General features: G+C 45.6%; 1 protein-coding gene across 6 annotated transcripts in view; it reads right to left on the bottom strand.

Moving 5' to 3' along the window:
* ralgapa2 (Ral GTPase activating protein catalytic subunit alpha 2) overlaps positions 1-24000 on the bottom strand; it is a 179631-nt gene that overhangs the window by 123822 nt on the left and 31809 nt on the right. For all 6 annotated transcript variants that reach the window (XM_063184504.1, XM_063184505.1, XM_063184508.1 and 3 more), the window contains exons 2-3: positions 18439-18549; positions 14512-14561 (exon numbers count right to left, since the gene is read on the bottom strand). In XM_063184504.1, coding sequence (XP_063040574.1) covers positions 14512-14561; positions 18439-18549 — 161 coding nt within the window. The remainder of the gene's footprint in view (positions 1-14511; positions 14562-18438; positions 18550-24000) is intronic.

The raw sequence follows: 24000 nt of genomic DNA, 5'->3' as shown, positions 1-24000 counted from the left end.
TTAACTTGGTCTTGGTTTTGTCTTGGTCTAAGCCGCATTTGATCTTGGTCTTGGCATAGTGGTCTTGAAGGGATCTGTGCATAGACCACGCCACTAATGCTCATCACACAAAACCTTACAATAACACAACATTGAAAAAGATGTGCTACTGGATATTGTGTCTAGTTTGAATTAAAGTTTAAACCATGTTAACTTTAGGTCATAGAGCTAAGCCTCACTATGCTTCTGTTCATCAGTTCTTGCTAGTGTGTCATCAAATCATCTCTAACACTCTAGCCCTAGTGTGTTTTCTGTCTTGACCTGATATTAAATGGTCTGTCTCGGCCTTGGTCTCGGTCTTGATACCCTCCAGTCTTGTTAATGTCTTGGTCTCAGCCTTGAGGCCCTCTGGTCTTGAAAATGTCTTGGTACTTAGAGGTATTGACTACATCACTTCATTTTCCACAACATAGAGTACTGCAAGTCTGCGGCAGTAGCTGTTCACCAGAAGGGGGCAGCAGCGTTACGCAGAGCGGTATTCTCAGCTGTAACTGCTGTGTGCACCCAGCTGGTTGAAAAAAAAGAGGGGGGAAAATGGAGTTGGGTACTATCCGGGTCAGCGCTGTCAGTCAAATGACTGGAATACATTACACGCACGACGAGAGACAGAGACAGAGACATAGACTGCCGTCATCATATCCCAGTGAAGGGAAGGGAGTGCTGCGCTGCGGCTGCACCTGAGGTCCTGGTTTTGTTTAACAAATATGAGGGTGAATCAGCCCATTAAGTAAGAGTGAGGACACAGAACACGAGGGCGGCAGGGACAGGAAAAACTGGGCGATGAAGAAAAGATGTGGTAGTTTTGAGCGCTGTAGAATGTATAATATTAGTATTCTAAAAAAAGTAGTAATTCAAAAATGGTCAAATGATGACATGGCATGACACTAATTCAACAGAGCAAAGTGATTGTCACTCAGTACCATACAAGTACGACTGATGAGCCCCAAGAGTCGCAAAGTGTCAGGACAACAACTAGTTTGCACGCAAATGACAAATCAGCTTACCGCGCAGTCACACCGCCGGCGTTGGACGCGTGGAAAGACGCGGAAGTAATTGACTTTGTATGGGAGAGCAGGCCGCAGAAGCGTTAAAAGCCGCAAAGAGTGTCTAGAGTCAAAAGCGTCAAAAACCGAGGGCGTCATAAGTTGAACTTCATCTAAAAATATGTAATGAGCTCAGCGGCGGCATGTGGCAGCCAATGGAATGTTCACATTTTTCTAAACACGAGCTTCGGTTGGTCGAGATTCTTGGTCGAACGCTTCAGGTTGAATCTTTTGCCTCGTTCAACGCCCCTGACCTGTGCTTTCCAGGCAGGAGTCAGCAGCGTTTTAGGCTCTTTCAACGCCGGCGGTGTGACCACAGCATTAGATTTTGATTGTTGGAATCCCCATTACATTCCAACAAGGACTAAAAGTAGGGGTGGGGGGAATCAACCTTGTGTGATGAGTGGGACCAAATGATTCTAGAGATGAATGAATGTCCTTAATCATTGTCCATTGCTTTGCCCCATGTGTGGGTCAGACTTAGCCTGGCCCTGGTCCTGACCATCCCATAATAAATACTACCATTTCATTTCGTATTCATGGTCTGGAGGTTGTTTGATCTGACGCGATTGCAGGAAGCGGGAAGGAAATTTTCTGAAAAATCAGGATAAGTAATGGAACAAACATGTCTGGCGTCTATCTTTGGCGATGCAGGACTGTTTAAAAGACATTTCTGGGGGCGCTGTGGCGCAACACGCTAAGCCCCCCACATTTGGGCTTTCATGCCCATGGGGACCCCGGTTCGAGTCCGGACAGGGTCATTTCCCAATCCTCCCTCATCTCTCTCTCCCACTCACTTCCTGTCAGCATCTCATACTGTCCTGTCAATAAAGGCATAAAAAGCCCCTAAAAAAAATATATATATATTTTTTAAAAAGACATGTCTGACAGAGAGAGAGAGAGAGAAAGAGAGAGAGAGAGAGAGAGAGAGAGAGAGAGAGAGAGAGAGAGAGAGAGAGAGAGATGGAGAGATGGAGAGATGTAGGAGGAGGTGGGATCATTTGGCCTGCTGGCTGGCCACAGGGCAGAGACCCATGCCACACCAGACAGGCACAGAGTGAGGAGCCGGGATGGTCACACGAGTCACACCACTATTTTATTCATGACCTACTTGAGCCGTTTACCCAGCCAAGCATTTTCATGGGCTGCTGGTGCGAGAGAGAGAGAGAGAGAGAGAGAGAGAGAGAGAGAGAGAGAGAGAGAGAGAGAGAGAGAGAGAGAGAGAGCGAGAGAGAGAGAGAAAGAGAAAGAAAGAGAGATTTAATAAATAACAAAATAAAAGAGGAAAAGAAATGCCCTGAGGACATTTTAAACTGGCATTGATCCTGGCATGCTTCGCATCTCATCCAAATCCATATAATTGAAAAAGACTGCACTGGCAGAGAAAAATAAAAAGAAACGTGTTTATAGGTAAGCATAGGTGCAATGCCCCTGAACCGAATGCAGGTGCAATATAGAAAACAATAAGGGAAGCTATACCATGGATAATGTGAAGTTGTGAAGTTCTGACACACTGCGTCCCTCTGTAGTGTGCATCAATATGATGCTTCAATATCTACTTAAAGTATGCAGTTTCTCCTTCTATCTCTGTCTTCACCGCCACTAAAATCACTGTCTTGCACACTGTCTTTATGTACTTTGCTATGATCTAGCTTACTCTGATCTCCTCCGTGTATCTGTGGCCCTGATTAGGTTCAATACCCCAAGGCTGTTTTAGGCAAAAGTGCCTGCTAAGTGAAATGTAATGCAATGAACTGCTGAATTCTGGACTTTACACTGCAATTACACAAAAGGTGTATAGTAGAGCAGGGGCTGCCCAAATTCTCACGGTGGGCCATAATATGAATATAGTGGGTTGGCCGCAGGCCAAAAACTTAACATGCAACAACTGACACCACAATCTGATTAAAATGTGCAAGTGGTGGCATACAAAGTGTGCCCCATAACTTACCCTAATGTAAGTGAAAATGTGGCTAGATAATGACCTACAGACAATTCTATAAAGGCTGTTAAGATTCCCAGGCTCCCAATGGGAAGATCAAGAGGGACAGGAGGCACAAAGCAGGTGGGTCAAGAGGGCAGGGTTGCAAGAGTAGGCACACTCCAACTCAGGAAAGTTAGTAGTTGCCATCTTTGGGTGCATGGCCCATCAAATAGGCTATCAGATGTAGTGGAAAACACAACACTCTCCAACTTTCTATTAAAGTTTATTTATTATGTCCCAATTACAGTATATACTGTATGCACACACACAGACAAGTGTTTCGGCCTCAAGCCTATAAGCTGGAGAGTGCAGTCTTTTCAACCACATCAAAAAAGTGTGGCACACAGGCCTTCAATTGGGCACGTAGCTCTGGTGGTGTAGTCACTTCTGCAATTTTATGACTTCCATCTGCATGTCCAAGACGAATATCTGTACTGTGCACCTCAACTTTCCCACACGAAAATAAACAGAAGTCAAATATACATAAAATGTACTCGCCACCGTTGACCTTGCTAGATGTTTTTTGCTGTATTTTCGTCGTCTGAAGTAAAGGTCTGATATGTGTGTGTTTTTTTCCTCCTGACGTGACATGCAGCCAGTCTCTCTCATAACCTCTGTCTGACCCCTAGCTGTTATCTCTGCAGTACAGTCTGGGAGGGGTCAGGATAGGAGACCATCTGGCCGCAGATGGTGTGTGCGCGTGTGTGTGTGTCTGTGTGTATGTGTGTGGGTGTGTGTGTGTGTGTGTGTGTGTGTGTGTGTGTGTGTGTGGGTGTGGGTGTGGGTGTGGGTGTGTGTGTGTGTGTGTGTGGTGAGTCATGGCAAGAATTTACCATGACAACATACTAAATCAATCAATCAATCAATCAATCAATCAATCAATCAATAAATAGGTGTGCCCTCCAGAGCACCCGACATCACATTGATTCAAAGTCATGGACACCCATTGAGGTTAAAGGTCATGGGGACTTCCCTGAGTGGAGGTGGAAGTCATGACGAAGGGGTCATCCTGGTGACAACTCCTGTACCATTTAGCTACAGACGGGAAGGGCAAAACTGAGATTTCTCCTTTCCTTAAACGTACTTTATCGTTACTCCCAAGTCCTTACTGAAAACTCCCAATAACAATCTGACAATGCTAAAGCACACTGATCTTTTTGGCTGAAGTGGAACCTGCAAATTGGGATGCTTTTGAAGTTTGTAATGCATGTTTTATATATGCCAATAAACTAAAGCAGTAGTCCTTCCAATAACAATGGGACATCTAAATGGACTGGCTCCTGTCAATATTCTTCAAGTTGGCAACAGGATACAGACTCTGCTGCCCATTACAACCCAGTGACAAGACATTACGGAAGATTGATCTCGCTGTATTAAATATCAAACCCGGGCCTCCCTAACAACGCATTCGAACAAGCTTAATGGGTCTAACGTCCAACAAAATACGTATTCATTAGGGAAGTCTCCCCGATAGACTGAATGAATGTAGCAATGTATGCGGTTCAGTCTGCTAAAAGGCTCTCCAATCTAACTGAAAGGACTTGATGCAGCCAAAACCAAAACAATGGAGAGCTATAGTTGGTCTCCAGGAACACACACTAGGTAGTGTCTTACGTCTATGCTCTGACACCTTACATAGCCACTGAAAGTGAATGCAACCATTGAAAGCAAAAAAAGTAAAAAATTCCCAGAGAACGGTGTGTTATTCACATTGTCAGCAGTTTCTGAACCAGAATGGAGGACAGTTTGAGGACAAGTGGTGACAAAATCATGAAATTATGTACGTGAGTCATATCACTCTGAATTTTACATGACTTTTGAAAACCACATACTTCGATTACAATCAGCAGTCATGGGTGAGCGGTTAGGGCGTCAGACTTGCATCCCAGAGGTTGCCGGTTCGACTCCCGACCCGCCAGGTTGGTGGGGGGAGTAATCAACCAGTGCTCTCTCCCATCCTCCTCCATGACTGAGGTACCCTGAGCATGGTACCGTCCCACCGCACTGCTCCCCATGGGGCGCCACTGAGGGCTGCCCCCTTGCACGGGTGAGGCATAAATGCAGTTTCGTTGTGTGCAGTGTGCTGTGGAGTGCTGTGTCACAATGACAATGGGAGTTGGAGTTTCCCAATGGGCTTTCACTTTCACAATGTTCGATAGCCAACAAGTCATGCCAGTGTACATTACAGGATTTCTTACATACTGTACTGTATGTTGCCTGCAATATCTGGTCCTACGTTCAATATTCTAAACCCAATGTGGCCCTCGGACCAAAGTAATTACCCACCCCTGATGTAAAGAGTTCATGGGTAGTTGACGTTTAAGGGCGTAACGCAAAAAAAAAAAATCCAATTCCTGAAGAAAATGATGGAAAAAATTGGGGGAAAAAAATAGAAAAAAATAAAGCTCTTAGTGGTCCGTGGAATTTCGCCCAATTTTTGCCATTTTGGGAAAAATGTGCCCTGCGGTGTGACATCCTTGGTGTGACATTTCTGTAAGATACAATAAAACGTAATATTCTGCACAAACATATCCCCCATGCTCTTTGTACTATTGTTCCTTCAACCCCCACCCCACACACACACTACTACCCACCCACACCCCCACTCCCACCCACACACGCCTATGCATTGTACAGGCAGACAACTGTGATTTCACTGCATGGTTTCACTGTATTACTTGTAATAATTGTGTGAATGTGACAAATAAATCTCCTGGTATCCTTATATCCTTGCATGATACAGTACATGAAAAACAAGTAAGGATTGGAGTAACACATTGCATAAGCATGTCACACCGGAGGACATGAAGTCACACCACAGGAAATTCACTGCATTGTGGCCATTTTAATCCTTTTGTATACATGACTGACCTCTGAGCTCATGCTAACCAGATAATGATATTGCGTTTAATCTTCATATGTGTTTTCATTTATTAAAAAAAACTTAATTTTCCTTCTATAAGAGCAGTCACACCACAGGACACCATAAAATGAACCTAAGCATTGTGTGACAGAAACATTGCAATATGCAGACATATTAAGAGGTGAATAGTCACCTTAAACTTCCACACCACTCTTTTTTAGGAGCCTGTTAGGAGCCTGTCTTTAAGACCCTGGGAGTTGGCCTTGCAGCTGCCCGCTCACAAACATTGACATACATGTCACCCCATAGGCCACAATTTGTATTACGAAATTAAACTTGATAATATTACTGTCTTGAGTTTTTTTCACATTCACATATCTTAATATGAAGTTATTTTTTATGCAATCATGCCAAATGCTTCATACATTATTCAAAATGTTGTTGGTTAATTTATACATCTATTACATTTCAGGTTTCATTAATGTTACAGTCACACCGCAGTATATTTGACATATAAACCTTTACATAAATCTTAACAAAAATGTTTCTTCTCATCTAAGACTAATATGAAACATAATGTACCACATCTTCTTTCATTGACATTTGTTTTTAAAAGGAAAAATAACAGTTTTGTAGGTTTTTAACCAATGCTACGAAAAAACAAGGCGTCACGTCAACCACCCTTATACATTTGCATCGGTCAGTTTCATATGTAATACCACAGCCTTAGCCTGGTTCTCACGCAGACCCTTGTGCATTTTCGCCCAACTTAGAAACAGGTTACCACAGTCTCACTTCCAGTGGACATTATCACAATAGATGCATTAGATTCAACCATACGTACTTAACAGATAAGACAACAGCAACAGATAAGCTGAACAACAGAACCACCCCCTCTTGCCGAGAGCTCACCTCACTGCACCGAGACAAACGGGCAGACAGGAAGGAACGCATGCAAATGTGTCTCCTCACTTGCCCTGCCTGCGTCCCTGCACCCCCACACCCCCCGCACACATGCACACACACACATACACACGCACAAAGACACACGCGCGCATGGACACACACACACTGCCGCCGCCACCACCCGCCTCTATCCAATGCCCCTCCAGCACACGCAGATACACTGCCCTCACCCACACAAAAACACACAGCCACACACACACACACACAGCCACACACAAACACAGCCACACACGCTCACACAGCCACACACACACACACACACACACAACCTGCCCCCACCTCCTCCACCCCCTCTACCCGTGGCATGAGAGGCCCTTTGTGCCCGGCAGGCAGCACCTGTGACTCAGCTCAGCTCAGCTCAGGGTGCGGGGCGCGGGGCAAGGAGAGAGTAGCGAGTAGCGAGGGCACTAAAGAGGTAATGGAGAGCATGGGATCGCAGAGAATGCACCCATTATGCACCCATCCGCCTGGTATGAGGTGTAAAGGACCAGTCACAGCTAATCACACAGACACTGACACTGACACAGACTACAGAAGCCATCTGAGGATGGGGAGCCACGCAAGGGGAAGAAGAGAGTGTCTGAAAGATACTCAATGTCAATTGTCAACACAGTTTTGGCAATATTGTCTGCAAAGACGTATTGTTTTGCGTCAGGTGTGTGCTGAACCAAAGACACTGACAACAAGAGACACAAGGTCTTTGCTTTCTTACATAACAGTAATAAGAACATTGCAAAAAAAAAAGAATCTGTTGCTGTAATAGTTGTCTTGACACGTTTTCTCCAAGCATTTGTTGTATCACGTTTCCTGGCTTTATTCATTTGGCCTACTTGCATTGGCAAAAAAACGTGATACTGGCACCTGATATGTTTAATTCTCATTCAGGGCTGGAGACTTGGGATAATCCCCTTAGAGAAAAAAGTAACAAGTTCTCCCTCTGGTGCATGCAAAGCAAAAATAAATAAACACACGCACACACCACACACATGCGCACTCCAAGTGTAGTGCAACCCCACTTACATTTTTATAACAATTTAATGATTAGATCCTAATCAAATCTTAATCAGTGTTCAAAATGGCACACAGAAAAACAAAAAATATACAAGCACTCAGGCACACTCATATCACACGAACAAAAAATACACACATAAACACTGCAGATGCAGTCACAAATATGCACACATTCCTCTCTGAACCACACTCCCAAGGGACGTCTGAATTCTAGCAGACACAAAGAGCAGTGAAAGGTGCTGGGAGGAAGCAAAGGCCCCGAGACGCCCCCCCTCCCCACCCCCTCCAGCCCAACCTCTCACCCCTCTCATATTGCCTCCCCATCCCACCTTTCCTACTGCCACCTCCCTCCCTCCCTGCCCTGCGGCCTCCTGGGTACATAACACCAAACTCTCACCTACCTTTTCTCAGTACCGCTGTCCACGCACACACGCACACACGCACGCACACACGCACACAGTCCCGCCTATCTTTGTGGGGCCCTCCCATTGACATCCATTCATATAACCCTAACAATAGCTAAAGAATGCTAAACTGTGCCCAAACCAAAACAATCCCTAACCTTAGGAAATGAGTTTTACACTTTTACATTTACCAGTAACAACAAAACTACAAAAGCAAAAGGGGTCAAAGCATGCAGGGTCCAGGATTTGGTCCAGGGTCCAGGATTTGGGCCCCACATGGAGTGAGGGCCCCACCTTGTTGGTGTGCTCCAATATCAGTGGCCTCACGAAGATACAGTAGATTAGTGCAGTATTCACACACACACACACACACACGCACACGCACACGCACACGCACACGCACACGCACAAACACACACACACAAATACACGCACGTACGCACGCACGCACACACACGCTCAAATAGTCAGACACATGCACGCACACACGCACGTCGGACACGCACGCACGCACGCATCCACGCACCCCTGCGGTGTGTATGACAGCCACATGACTGATGCACCCCCGCGTTCCCCGTTTTCAGCCCCACCCCACCCCCAGTTTTCTCCATCAAAAACCATGACCCAGAAAAAAAGGGGGCCACACACTGCTTAGAGGTGCTCAAGGTAATCCCACACATACAGACTCGCATGCCACACACTGCTCCACCCCAAACAACAAAACAACCGTCTTCATCCCCCTGCAAAAGAAGACAGTAGACTCACAACAACAACAACACAGTTGACAACAACACAATGATTTCTCGTCTTCCAATATACAATAACAATGTGACCTGAACATGAAGACGTGCTTTATGTCTCGTGTGTGTGTGTGTGTGTGTGTGTGTGTGTGTGTGTGTGTGTGTGTGTGTGTGTGTGTGTGTGTGTGTGTGTGTGTGTGTGTGTGTGTGTGTGTGTGTGTGTGTGTGTGTGTGTGTGTGTGTGTGTGTTTAGACTGATTTTGCTTTGTGTGTGTGTTGTGGGCCTGGTTGGGGGTCTGGAGGTCTTGGTCTTAAAGGGGGGACATGTGGTTTTCTTGATGTGCGAGTTCAGTTCAGAGAGAGAGAGAGAGAGAGAGAGAGAGAGAGAGAGAGAGAGAGAGAGAGAGAGAGAAAGACAGAGACAGAAAAAGTGAAAGAGAGCAAGAGAGCAAGAGAGCAAGAGAGCAAGAGAGACTGGCAGCTCCAGTCAGAGTTCCTCTCAGCATGATCTGCTAATGGCTCCCCTCCTGTGGTCCTACCCACCCCATCCCCATTTCATGCTCACCCCATCTCCCATCCTGCTCCGACCCCATCTCCCATCCCCACCCCATCCTGCTCCGACCCCTACTCCCATCCCCACCCCTACCCACCCCATTCTGCTCCTACCCCTACCTACCCCATCCCCACTCCATCGGTAACGCCACCCCATCCCGCACTCCATGCCTCCTGGTCCTTGGTGCCTAATTGCTGAGCTCTTGTGCACCGTTCTGTGGTGCTACCACACTGCCATCCACCCCCCAACCCCACCCCATCTCCATCCCCATCCCCTTCCAACTACAATACCCATCCACCCCCCCACCCCACCCCACCTCCATCCCCACCCCCTCCCAACTACAATACCCATCAACCCCCAACCCCACCCCATCTCCATCTCCATCCCCTCCCCATCCCAACAACACAACCATCCACCCCCCAGACCCACCCCATCTCCATCCCCGCCCCCTCCAAACTACAATACCCATCAACCCCCACCCCCACCCCATCTCCATCCCCACCCCATCCCAACACCACTACCATCCACACTCCTTCCCCCATCCCGCTCTCCATCCCTCCTGCTCCTACTCCTGCCTTGCCTAATGGCTGTGCTCCTGTGTGCTCCACTGTGCACCAAGCTGTGGGGATGGTCAGGCTCCACTGCCCTGATGGGCCCCGGGGAACACCACAAGGCTGACATGACCAATAGTGGGCTTATGAAAATAGAGGATTTCAAATGCACATACGGAATCTCATGCACGCATGCGCGCACTCATACATGCCGTGCACACACGCACGCACGCGCACGCGCACACACTACGGTAACCCACACGCGACACACTGTCTGTTATACAGCACTTAGTCCCAAATGCTATTAGCTTTTCATCCTAAAATCTCACAATGAACGCATTCATCGCAAACAATGGATATAAAAACCCAATAAAACGCAATGACCTTTGTAAACATGCAAGAAACCTTTGTAAAGCACGGGGCCTTGGTAAACAGGCATGTCTACATGCAGCAGCATGGGTGCAGAGAGAATAGGGAGTGGGGTTGGGGTGGGGGTGGGGGTGGGGGGCGTGTAGAGGAAGAGCGGGGTTAGAGGACAACAACAGGAGACGTCTGATCTCATGCTGCTAATCTCGCGCATGAAAGAGCAGTCTGCGCACACACACACACGCGTCTCTCTCTCTCACACACACACACACACACACACACACACACACACACACACACACACACACACACACACACACACACACACACACACACACACACACACACACACACACACACACACACACACACACACACACACACACACACACACACACACACACACACACACACAGTGTTTGTGTGTAGGTGGCGTCAGTGGCAGGTCGTGTGAGTGTGTGTGTGTGTGTGCCTGTGTGTGTGCGCACGCATGTGTGCGAGAGGTGTCAATTTGTGTGTGTGCGTGCGTGCGTGCATGCATGCGTGCACATGCGAGAGATGTAGGTGGCGTCGGTGTCAGTCTCACACAGACCTGTCAAAGGAAGGCTTATCTCTCCCGACACAGTGTAAAGGCAGCGGCTACACTCCCGCCTAAACGGCCCACGCCACACTAAAGCTCCAGCGGCTCTAAGGTACACCTTCCTTATGTCTCCCTTCTCTCGAAGGCCTCCAATAAATATTTACGAGGCATTTCTGAGCCAGTGACAATATGCAAAGGGTTGGGGAGAGGGAGGTGGGCTAAGAAAAGTCTTGTTAAAAAAAAAATCTAGTAGCCTAGAGATTACTCTGGTTAGGTCAGGAGAAGGCGGATAAAAAAAAACAAATCTGGAGAAAGAAAAAAAAAAGTCTGAGAAAATGTTAAGCCAGACGACGGGCCTTAGGCCGAGTGAAAAAGCACGCCGCTGAATCACAGACGCCTTTTTCTGCCGGCTTATCAATGCAAGGCTTGACATTTCTTGGCTCGACTAATCCACTCAGATCAATACCAAAGGAACCGAGCGATGGACTGGGGGAGTTAAAGGAGGTATCTGTCTCAACGGCAAACGGACGGCCATTGAAAAAAGTGCCAATAGCGCTGCTGCCGTCCCTCCCTGTAGGGTTTACAGTGAGATTAAAGAGGCTTGATAAACACAATCAGCCGTAGCGTGACATGATGGATTAGCACTACTTAAAAAACACAACGCAACAACAGCCAACAACACAACGCAATACCGCAACACAATACAGCATTCTGCAGTACAACAAGACACAATGCTACACAGTGCAAGAAAACACAATACAACACAACACAACACATACAATACTGCATTGCAAAAAGCACAACATAACATAATACTGTACACAACACAATACTGCACAACACAACGAGACATAATACAAGACAACAACGCAACACAATCAGACAATTCACAACACAGCACAATGCACAACCCCAACGCCAGACAACACAGCAGAACACAACAACGCAATACAACACAACACAGCACACCACAACGCAACACAACACAACCCGAAAAGACACATTTTGCAAAGCAAAGCAAAACTGCTCTGTTGTAGAGCATGGCGCTGCATTGTTTGGCTGCCTTACTAGTAACTCCCACAACTGTGCAACTTTATAACTTATTTTATATGGCATTAGACCATATTTTACAATGAATTTGAGTTGCCCTGACTGTGTGAGAGAAAAAGCACTTTTAAGTGCTGTCTTCACAATGTTTTCGGTTGTTGTCTTAATTCAAACCGCGGATTGTGTCAGATGAGACGACGTGGTTGCGGAACTCTCCATGGAGACCGGAATGCCAAACGGGAATCGGAGGGGGAAAGCCTCGATCGACCGACGACCGGTGACCTGACAACTTCACACACATGTTGGTGGGTGGATATTGGACTGCGCTTTGCCTCGCGGTGAGGCGTGAGGATGCTGTTTTGCCACTAAGCGAGTTCAGCACGCCTCAACGGGAACGTCTTCAGCACGCCTCAATGGGAGCGTCCTTTCCTGACCAGTGGACTTTTTCACAACAGCTGCGCCAATCCCACATCTACGTTCATTTTGCACAGAGAACTTCACCTTGTCGTTGAGTCTACACAGCTATGGACAATTAAGAAAATCGTCCACTTTTATTTTATAATGTATAATTAATTCATGTAATTTATATTTTTCTGCACATATTGAGTTACCTGTCATTTCACTGCATGCTAGCTTAAGCTAGGGTTGTATGTGACAAATAAATTACTCTTACTCTTACTCTTATGTGTACAGACAAACATGATAAACATTCCCAAAAAAGTCCATCTACTACTTAGAATGTAGTAAAGCTTGTTAGTAAAGAATATAGTATACAGCATATAACGGCACAGCTCTGTTCAAGCATCTGAGTGCACAGAAACAGGACTAACATGTGAGACTTGACACCTTTGTTTTGAATGGTGAGTGTGGGGAATTAGGTGGGGAGGGGAAGTTTGAGAGGACGTCTAACTGGCATGAAGGAGTCCCTCCTGAAAGCTCTAAACCCCTCTGGCCTGTCATCTCTCCCTCTCTATCGCTCTTTCTCTCTCTCTCGCTCGCTCTCATTTTAAAGATGGCCTGGAGAGACAAGCATGTCAAACAACACAAAAAAGCCAGCTTTTTCTCAGCCGTTGTTTTCAGTCAGACCTCTTGTTGACACATCAGGGACACTCCCCTCGTGTACCGAGTCCAGCCCCTGCCTTCCTCTATCCAGCAAACAGCACACACAGCAGTGACGAAGGCTCACCACCACCACCACCACCACCACCACCACCCAGAGCAAATGTAACTTGAGCTTCCAGGCCTACCCTGCCCACCCCACCCCACCTTAGCAGTCAGTCAGTCAGTCAGTCAGTCAGTCAGTCAGTCAGTCAGTCAGTCAGTCAGTCAGTCAGTCAGTCAGTCAGTCTGCCTGCCTGCCTGCCTGCCTGCCTGCCTGCCTGCCTGCCTGCCTGCCTGCCTGTTTGTGTTGGAAACTGGAGCCACCATTCCAGCGATGAGGGAGAAAAACATGGAGGGATGGGACTGGGAGGGGAGGGGAGGGGCGGGGAGATGACAGCACAGGGCAGGATGGAGGAACTGGCAGCACACACACATGCGTGCACGTACGCACATTTGCTTCACACAAGGTCAAAAGGAAATTATTTTCTGGCCAAAGTCAGTATGCAAACCCCAAAAACTGCATTGAGTAGAGAAGAGTAGAGTAGAGAAGAGTAGAGTTATTGATCGTGAAAATAATTATGTAAGACATAATGCTGAGTGGGGAAGGCTCATGATACCAGCCTAATATCCTGGACAACCAACTAATTGCAATGGGAGACTCTACTGAGCGGTGGTGCCTCAGGTGGTGGAGGAGGCTGCTCGGCAACCAGAAGGTTGTAGGTGCAAGCCCCGCTCCTGACCCCCATAAATGTTTCCTTGAGCAAGATAAATGTACTTAACCCCACCGGTGTGTGAATGTGAGTGTGAATGGGTAAATGTGAGGCATACATCTAATGCACTTTGAGTGCTCGAAGGAGTGGAAAAGCGCTATATAAATGCTGTCCATTTGCCATTTTACCATTTACTGTGTGGTGAGTGGGAGAGGATGAATTGTGCATGTCACACACATTCATTATGAGCTATGAGTTTGATGGACCAGAGTGTGATTGATACAGCCTTTATTGAAACAGAAGACTACACACACGCGCACGCGCACACGCACGCGCACACGCACACGCACACGCACACACACACACACTGCATTGCAATGATGTAAGTTGTGCATACAAACAAAGAGCCACACCAACTCCTATTACCACGGCATCATGGTTTTGAGTAATGCATTTGATATGACTGAACAAACATGGGCGAAGAGCAAAGAGATGAGAGATCCAGCAGCGGACTATGAAGCATTGGCGATCATTAAAACTGAATGCAACTTACTTCAAAAATAAACAGGATAGAGTCCAGCTCCTCCCGTTGTGATTTGTTCCCTATAGGAGGATGGAAAAAAAATGAGAGAGAGAGAGACAGAGACAGAGAGAGAGAGAGAGAGAGAGAGAGAGAGAGAGAGAGAGAGAGAGAGAGAGAGAGAGCATTAAACATTTCAAAAGCAGGACATAAATAGAGCCTGTGTCTGAGGCACATCAACATTAAAAGCACCGTGCGAGACAGATTTGCATGGGGGATGTAAGCGTCGTGTTCTCGCTGTGTGAGTGCAGCCTTGACCAACTAACAAGCGTACAATGATCATACAGAAAAGCCCACCATCACACCGTCACTGGCTGAAGGTGAACGAAGTGATACAGCAAAGATGGGAACATGATACACAAACTGAGCGGTAGTAGTGTACTACTTTGTATGAATCACATGGAGCACATGAAGTTAACATAAAAAAAAGCAACATGTAGACTCAACATTTTTCCTTTGTTTTGTCTGTATCGCTCGCTACATAGACCGATCTTGATAATGAGACTGGGCAGTGGCTTTATGGGAGCAGCTGATGACTTGTCACATGATATTTTCACATGGCCAGGTTGATAAACTGACGGTTCATTTACAGAAAGTCAACAACAGTGTGAAAAATGCCGCTCGGGATGCACACACAGTCGAGGGTAAAGTTGGCGAGAATGACAGAACAGAAAAACAACAGGATTTAGATTGCTGATGTCAACAGTTCATTTTGTGTGTTCGGCAAAAGGACACTAAATTGTCACCGTTTCCCTCCATGTCCTATTTTTTAAAAAACTAATCATCCTCAAAGGCCTCGAATAAATGTTTCCATGGAAAATAATGACTCAGAAAATTGGCAACAACTACCTGCATCTGAGCAAATAGTTCATTTCCACCAAAACCATGAAGAGCCATTAAATTAAATTTGAATGAGGACGCAAGCATATCTGCTGCGTGCAGACAGTTATCTTGTTCTCGTGTGTTATGTCATGGATGTACTCTGACAAGCCTGGGGGGAAAACACCAGCTTCAATAATTCATTGACAAATTCTAGGTCTGTGTCTTTTTTAAGACGTTAGATGGAAAGAAAGACCTTCACCTACATCAACGAGGCTAGTGGACCACTCCTTTTCTCTTTCTTTTGCATTTCAAACAAAGAGCTGTGAGTCTAGAATGTGTTTACTTTCTGGTGCCACAAGGCTGGTGGCCAGATGCTTTCTTTAAATTTTAAAGCTATTGGTTTTGTAAGGCTGCTGGGTTTTAAAGCTGCTTTAACCAGTCACAACTACACCAGTGCATACATAGTAAAAAAAAGTAAGTGGTAAAGTTACTAGTCACTGCTTTTAGCCCTCCCACCTAGTAAACCTATAGTCCTACCTTTGCGCTAAAAAATGTGCCTGTGTTGAACCAAAGCCTCAGGAGCCTTACCTCACACTCACTAAATGTTGCGGTGAAAACAAACTTGAGTGGTATCCCTACTGAAGTGAGGCAGGCAGGCAGGCCCTCATCTACCTGAAATTGAGATTCATCTCTTCACCATCAAACAAGTTTCTGACCCCATCCACTCAACACAGGGTGCATTTCACAAGTCTTCTGCCATTTTGAGAGTGTTGCACTTCATTTAATGGTCTCTATTGATTGCAGTTGACACAATATGCCATTCAACAGAGTGCGCGATGACAGTACGTATGTAGCATTATGTACTGACATTGTAAATGAAAATCAGGAATAGAGAATATTCTGGTTATGCACCGTGTGAATACACCATTTTACCTGAAGATAAGCAACGAAAAGTGGGCTGTTGAAAAGTTTTATACTCAGACTGGAACAGGATAAAAACCTAATGTGTCCAATATGTAAGCAGTGACACTTTGACGCGGGGAGAGGATGGAGAGGATTCCCCTGAGATGAGAGCCAAAGCCCGTCTTGAGCAGCACTCAGCCGACATGACAGGTGTGGGTCCCTATGAGCGATATGCTTGTGCCCAAGCGATCAGTCCTGCTGCAGTGCTTACCATACTGTGGAGGATGACTGTTTTGTCTCCTCTAGAGTACAACTCAGATGCTTATTCTGCAGATATGCCATGTGTCTGTGTGTGTGTCTGTGTGTGTGTCTGTGTGTGTGTCTGTGTCTGTGTGTGTGTCTGTGTGTGTGTCTGTGTGTGTGTCTGTGTCTGTGTGTCTGTGTGTGTGTGTGTGTGTGTGTGTGTGTGGCTGTGGCTGTGTGTGGGTGTGTGTCTGTGTCTGTGTGTGTGTCTGTGTGTGTGTCTGTGTGTGTGTCTGTGTGTGTGTCTGTGTCTGTGTGTCTGTGTCTGTGTGTCTGTGTCTGTGTGTGTGTCTGTGTGTGTGTCTGTGTCTGTGTGTGTGTGTCTGTGTCTGTGTCTGTGTCTGTGTCTGTGTCTGTGTCTGTGTCTGTGTGTGTGTGTGTGTCTGTGTGTGTGTGTGTGTGTGTCTGTGTGTGTGTGTGTGTGTCTGTGTGTGTGTGTGTGTGTCTGTGTGTGTCTGTGTGTGTCTGTGTGTGTCTGTGTGTGTCTGTGTCTGTGTCTGTGTCTGTGTCTGTGTCTGTGTCTGTGTCTGTGTCTGTCAAGAGAAACTCCTCACCTGCCATCCCTTGAAAAATGCCCGTGTAAGGCCCTGTGGAATTTAGCAACTCCACTCAAAAAATTCAGTTTTGGTGAGACGGGTAAGTGTTGAGTACTGGCTTGACTGCACACTCAGAGAAAGACTTATCAGACAATCGCACAGAAGCAAAGACAGCGGATTATGGGAACTGTGTTGAAGCCGAGATATGGGTGCCAAGGCAATCTCCTGATTCCTGTACTCCTACATCTGCTGATGAGCCATCTCAGTTATCCCTATTAGAGTACGTATGGGATGCGGTGATGAGAAAAATGCTTTGGCAAAATCCATCACACCAACGTGGCCTGACAGTGCCTGGAGACCAGGGGTTTCAGGAGGATGGATGATTGTGCAGTTAGCATGAAAATGAATATTTTTCACTGCAGTGAAAGGAGACTACAGGCATCTGCTGCACATTTCAGTAATTATACTTCCATGCTTCATGATATGCATAGACATACAGAATGTGTTCATTTCGTTATACAAATTGGAAACCCACAAACCGTATTGGAATATATTACTCATTTGTGTTTGTGTTTCTTTTTTACAGCATCTCCTCAGGGCATTTTAATGCAAGTGTGTTTTAAGAATAACTCTGCTGAGGCCCTGCCATGGCCAACCGGAAGGACACTCGTCTGCCATGCGGCCGACCCGGGTTCGATGCCCGGATCATTTGCCGACCCCTCCCCATCTCTCTCCCCATTCGTTTCCTGTCCACCTCTCAAACTGTCCTGTCATCAATAAAGTCATAAAAAAGAAAAACAAAAGAAAAAGAATAACTCTGCTGTATCCGTTGAACTGTCAGAAAATGATCCATGTAGGACAGGGAGAACCTCCCATCTCCAGCGCCATGTTGTTCTGCACCGCTCATGAAATGTTGGTGTGATTTTTGAACCAGTACAGAAGAGAAAAAAAGTCTCCACTGTTCTAAATATTCACACCTAACAACGCAAGCTGTTGATGTGCTTTTTTTAAATAAATAATTTCCGGGCCTGAGTAAAATTAATTTTACATGAGCGGACATATGTTGCTTGGCCCTCGCAGTTCTTTTTTCCTGGACGACTTTGAAAGGGTAGTGGGATGATTAATGTGGGACACACAAGACTAACAGGAAGCAAACCTGACACCATCCCACCAAGTGCACCCCACCAGGGGTGTTGAGTTTGTCAAATCTAATAATATTTCTAGTGCTCAAGCAACCAAAAATGCTCTCAGACTCAGCAGTGGCGTGGTGTGGCATGGTGTAGTGTGGTGTGTGGTGTGGTGAGATGGTGTGTAAGAGTGTACGCTTCTTACTTACCTTTTTGTTTTAAGTTACTTTCCAGTGTAATGAAATTTTCATAGAAGATAAAATAAATCTGCGAGCAATTGCTTTCAAACAACGTCTTCAGTTCACTCTTCTCGGTGATATCTGCAAGAAGAACACAAGAAAGAAACACTATCAGTGTCCGGACTAGCAATGGCAGCTTCATGCATAGCACAACACAACATCAGGCATAAACAACATGTCTACATCTTCTTTCACACACTTAAGATGAATCAAGACACACGTGGACAAAATGTATACGGCTATCCAGGAAAAAATATGCCCACTGAAAAACATGACAACCAAATGACAAACAGCACACCGTATATATCCTTTCATCAACTTCCTATATAGCACAGACTTTTATCATAGTGAAAAGACGACTCCGGAGGACTAGAGTCACAAGGGAAATCCAAGCGCTGAAAATGCAAAGGACATGCCAACGTGAAGATAATAATATCACTGTATGTTGTGAAGAGGCACAGAGCTTTTTAAAATGGGGGTTTGGAATGGGTAAGGCAGTGGTGGTGCTGCTGATGGTGATGTTTATCATGCATATACTTTGGCTCCCTGGAGAAATAAGCGAGAACGGGATGGACGGTGTGCTGAGACAAGACAAGACAAGACGTCATGCATTACTCAATCCCCACTGGGCTTGTGCACAGTGACTAGGGAACATCCACAGCAGAAATGTCTACCAGCAAAAGATTCCAGAAGCACAACGGAGGCACAAAACCATTACCATGTCACCTGGCAGCCATGACACCTGAGAAGAGAAGGAATCCCTTGTGGCTAAACTCCTAAACTTCTTTGACTAACTAGGTTTCTCAGCTTTTCTATATTTAATCTCATTATGTTTTTCCCCAAAAAAACAAATAGCCTTACATCAAGACACACAGGCAAGTTTCCAAGCAAGTGAATACACAGGGTGTCCCTGAAGTATAGGATGTTCCCATAAGTCTGCATGCATAGACAGAAATATCGGTGTGTGAACTACAATGCAGTTCTATCGCAGTAGAGAAGCCATTTTCAACTGCTCAATGCTTGTCTAGGAAACAACATGGGCAAATTACAACATTTATTTTGCGACCATTATGTAACTTGGTAAGGCTCAATACTAAAGTAGGCTGGTTGGTTTCCTCCAAAACTCATAGGACACCTGAAACGTTGGTTGCTGGCAATTGGGGCAGTTCACTTCATTGGGATTGTCGGCATGACCTACAAAGTGCATGGCCCCTACCGGAGGGTTCAGGGCCAGTGCGTGGCCTAATGACCAGATTGGCTTACAGTCCAGTCCAGTCCAGTCCAGTCTGCAGGCAGTGGGTCAATGCTCAGACAGACACACACACAACACAAGCCATCTCTGCTACTGCACGAGACAATCAATCTAATATTGGCACCATCCCTTTGGCCAGAGTGCTCAGATCATTGTCTTCGCTACTCCAAGCCAGCCAGGAGAACAAAATGAGACACTCTGCTACTCCCAGCCCAGCAGATCCCCAGGTCACTTCCGTCCCTTTTTCAAAAATAGGGTTGTGCTTGGGAAACACGTCATCAAACAAACGTCAGGAAGATATATCATCATGACGATGTGTTATTATCAAGAGTGACCAAAACAATATCGAGCTATAAACAATGAAAGTGGATAGGATTCTCCTGACGCATTGAACCAGTGAAAACAGGAAACATTGTATAATCTTGTCTGTCCAAAATGAGAGGGTGAAAACATGTTTTCAAATTGTGTGTGGCTTCGCTATCAACTTAAAATTACAAAGAAGATTGTCTTGATTATCGAGCAATCAAGGCAAGCTCACTGAGTAGTTTGCTTCCTACTCTAAAACAACAGCAGTCAAGGGGCAGCGGGATGCCCGCCTGGGTCATACCAAAAACTGGGACATGGGAAACAGCTTGGGGAGGGAAGGAGAGGGTCCACGCACCGCACTCACAGCTGAGCTTCATGCAAGGAAGGCACAAAGTAGCCCTGTATCTTTCAGCAGGATGAAAAAGATAGATAAGAATAGAGACTAGAGCCTTAGAGAGCTCTGCCTTGTCCTCCTGCCTAGTCTCCCCCTTTTGCTGAGCATTATGAGGTGTGCCCTGCTTCTTTGTGTGGGTCTTCTGTCAGAGAAACAGAGAATAAATGGAGCTCCATCCTTGGTGGTGGAGGATAACAGATCAGGGATTAGATGAGAGGGGGTGGGCAGGGGGTGGGGGAGGGAGGTCTCCAAGGGCCCCTGTTTCCCAGGCTAATCTGATTTATGCACTGACTGAAATGGAGTATTGCTAAATATGGATCTGAACTGATGATGTGATGTTTATCAAGATAAAAGAGAATGTTCCTAGATACTCTGAGCAGCAAAAGAGGAGTAAACTTCGAAACACAATGCAGAGGTTTTACAGGCAGGTATCAGCTTTAGTGGTAATTTAAAGCCCTGTGGCATTATTAAAAGGACAAAAAGTAAACAGGGTAAATTTAAACAGCAAATCTGCTTTCATGACAACTACTGCCCTAGCGAACTCGTGTTTCTGTCAAATTTATCCACATGACAAATCCTAATTCAATATTTTAACTGAGGGCTAAAAATACCCCCCAAGTATAAATATTTCAGTATGGTTAATATTCATTGCCTGAAACCTCTGATGACATAACCTGATCTGATTTGTTGTAGCTTCTGGCATTGTGCTTGCACTGGCGGCAAGATAAAGAAATCTTCATAATAATAACCATTGCAAAAAAAAGCAAAATGGCCTAGCACATATGTGCATCCAAAAGCCAGAGGCACTGCCTGCCTGTCAGACCATCACTTCACATGACAAATCCCTCCACTTTTCATGTAACGCCAGTCCACAGCAGATCAGCTCAAATGCAACTCAAAGGTCAAGCCCAAACCCGGTGAGCCTCTTAGATAAGAATAATCCCTGCCTATTAAAGTAGTGGGGAAGGCTCATAAAAAAGAGCACAAAATAAACAATTCAACCGTGTGTTTGCTAAAAACTGAGCCCCACTTTAGACCAGCACACGCAGGGGCAGCTCCATGGTGTGATTACTCTCTGGGTTCAGAGAGCTTCTTGCTACTGTAGAGACTCTTATGTCCAGAGTAGAAATATTATGACATTTAAAGGCCATCTACAAAGTGTAGCACAGTATAACCAACAACCTCCGTAATAAGTGTTCATATCACTCCAGGTGAATGGAAAGAGACGACCAAGACCTCTAGTGACACATTCACAATTTGTCAGATTTCTGATGCACAAGGACTTTGAGCAGCTGTTGCTTCATTACTGTGTAGTGTGTACTACTGAGGGAAACCAGAATATGTTTTTTCCTGTTAAATACATTTCAGACTCTAGTCCTACAGTCATTGCCACTAAGCACCGTGCGTTCTTGTCACATTCACTTCTTGTGCTCAATTTCCTCTACAACGCTGATTACATGCTAAGTTTAAACTTTAATGCTAAGTTTAAATGGTTTATTACAGATGCATACTACACGCCGGTACACAATTGACTATTGAAGCGACTTCACTGCGTTGAAATGAAGTTCAGCAACTGCTGGATGAACATCAGTATTGGGGTGGTTGACGTTTAAGGCCGTAACACACTTAAAGGAGGAAACATATTTCAATTCCTGAAAAAATGGGTGGAAAAAAACGAAAATAGAAAAAAATGGGGATGTCAGTGGCCTAATTTTTGAGGTTAAGTCACCTTAAACGTCCACAGCACTCTCCAATAACTGAGGTATAACTGGTTAGGAGCCTGTCTTTAAGACCCTTGTAGTTGGCCTTGCAGCAGGCCGTCCACAAACCTGATTTAAGGGCACATTATAGTTCAGCAACGGCGCCCATTGGTTCTGGTCGCTAACCACTGTTGATGTTAAACATCTGCGCACGAGATCTCATGTTGTTAGCCACATTTAGCTACATAGCTACAAGGCTACAGTACAGTAGTCAGACTGCAGGCATTGTGCCGCGAGTGCTAAACTGATGTATTGTTTGTTTGTTACTTACTAATTCAGTCATTGTAGCTTCATTTATTTACACACACTAGAAAGAAAGCGTTCGTATTTCACAGAACATTGACAGTTTGGCTCTCGTAAACTACTGGAGAACTATGGAAGTAAACTATGAAGAACACAGAAGTAGCGAGACGATCAATCACAGCGCTTTTTCTCTGCGACCTTCGCAACCGTTTGACGTGTAGTCAGGATTTTCTTGAGGCGCGCGACGACAGTTGCAGAGCCTCTGCGCGAGGGCCGTGGTCGCGCACAGACGGTTGCACAGGCTCTGCAACCGTCAGTGCCAATAAGTAAATAGGCCTTTTCATGTCACCCCGCAGGACGCAATTTGTGTTACGAAATTGAACTTGTAGTTAATATTACTGTATTGAGTTTTTTTCACATTCATATATTTTTTATATAAAGTTAATATTTATGCAATCATGCCAAATGCTTTATAAATGATTCAAAATGTTGATGGTTTATTTTATAGCTGTATATATTCCAGGTTGTATTAATGTTACAGTCACACCACAGGACATTTGACATATAAATCTTTCCATAAATCTGAACAAAAATATTTCTTCTCATCTAAGACTAATATGAAACATGATGTACCACATCTTCTTTCATTTACATTTGTTTTCAAGAGGAAAAATATCAATTTTGTAGGTTTTTGACTAATGTTACCTAAAAACAGGGCGTCATGTCAACCACCCATTGATCTTGGCATTTCAGATGTTTTTCTTATGACAAACCCATCACTTTCCACCTTTCTCATTCCTTTGACAGTGAACTTTCCATTTCTCCCATACCCTTATGACCTAAGCCTAGCATAAAAGTCACGTGAATCGTGTGACTGTAGAGCAGTGAGCAAAACGAGTTTAATTTCTTCAGGCACTAAATCAGTGACCGAATCTAAACAGACAACCAGAGCACGGCATCACAGACATGACTGGGGAGAATACACCGCAGGCATTATGCGCGCGCGCGCGCGCACACGCACACGCACACGCACACGCACACGCACACGCACACGCACACACACACACACACACACACACACACACACACACACACACACACACACACACACACACACACACACACACACACACACACACACACACACACGACGTCTGAGACTTTCTAATCCAACCTGTCTGTCTGACACACAGATTAGCTGTAGCGCCTCTGTTCTACTTTCACTGATTCACAGTTTATCATTCACAACAAGTGCACCAATTAGGCCTCCCGCTTCCACGGCCTGTCTTCTTCTCTTTTACACCTTGCACACCAAATTGGCTGAGAGCATTCTTAAAAAGGAGAGACGCCTGTGGAGAAGGCCTCAAGTTGGCTAACTGTCAGATGTCATTTGACTGCTTGCGTGCTTGCTTGCTTGCTCAGGCCAAACTTCTCAGCTTGCCATTGGCAAGCATAGCACACCTAAAGCAAAGGAAGGAGAGGGGGAGGCCGTTTCGTTTCAGTCTCTCGATAGAGTCTGCCTTTCAAATATTGACTCAGGAGTGCACACGTCACCCTTAACAAAGAGCGGCAGCCGA

The sequence above is a fragment of the Engraulis encrasicolus genome, chromosome 19 (assembly GCF_034702125.1).
Source record: "Engraulis encrasicolus isolate BLACKSEA-1 chromosome 19, IST_EnEncr_1.0, whole genome shotgun sequence".
NCBI lineage: Eukaryota > Metazoa > Chordata > Actinopteri > Clupeiformes > Engraulidae > Engraulis > Engraulis encrasicolus.
This window is presented reverse-complemented; position numbering and strand designations above follow the sequence as displayed.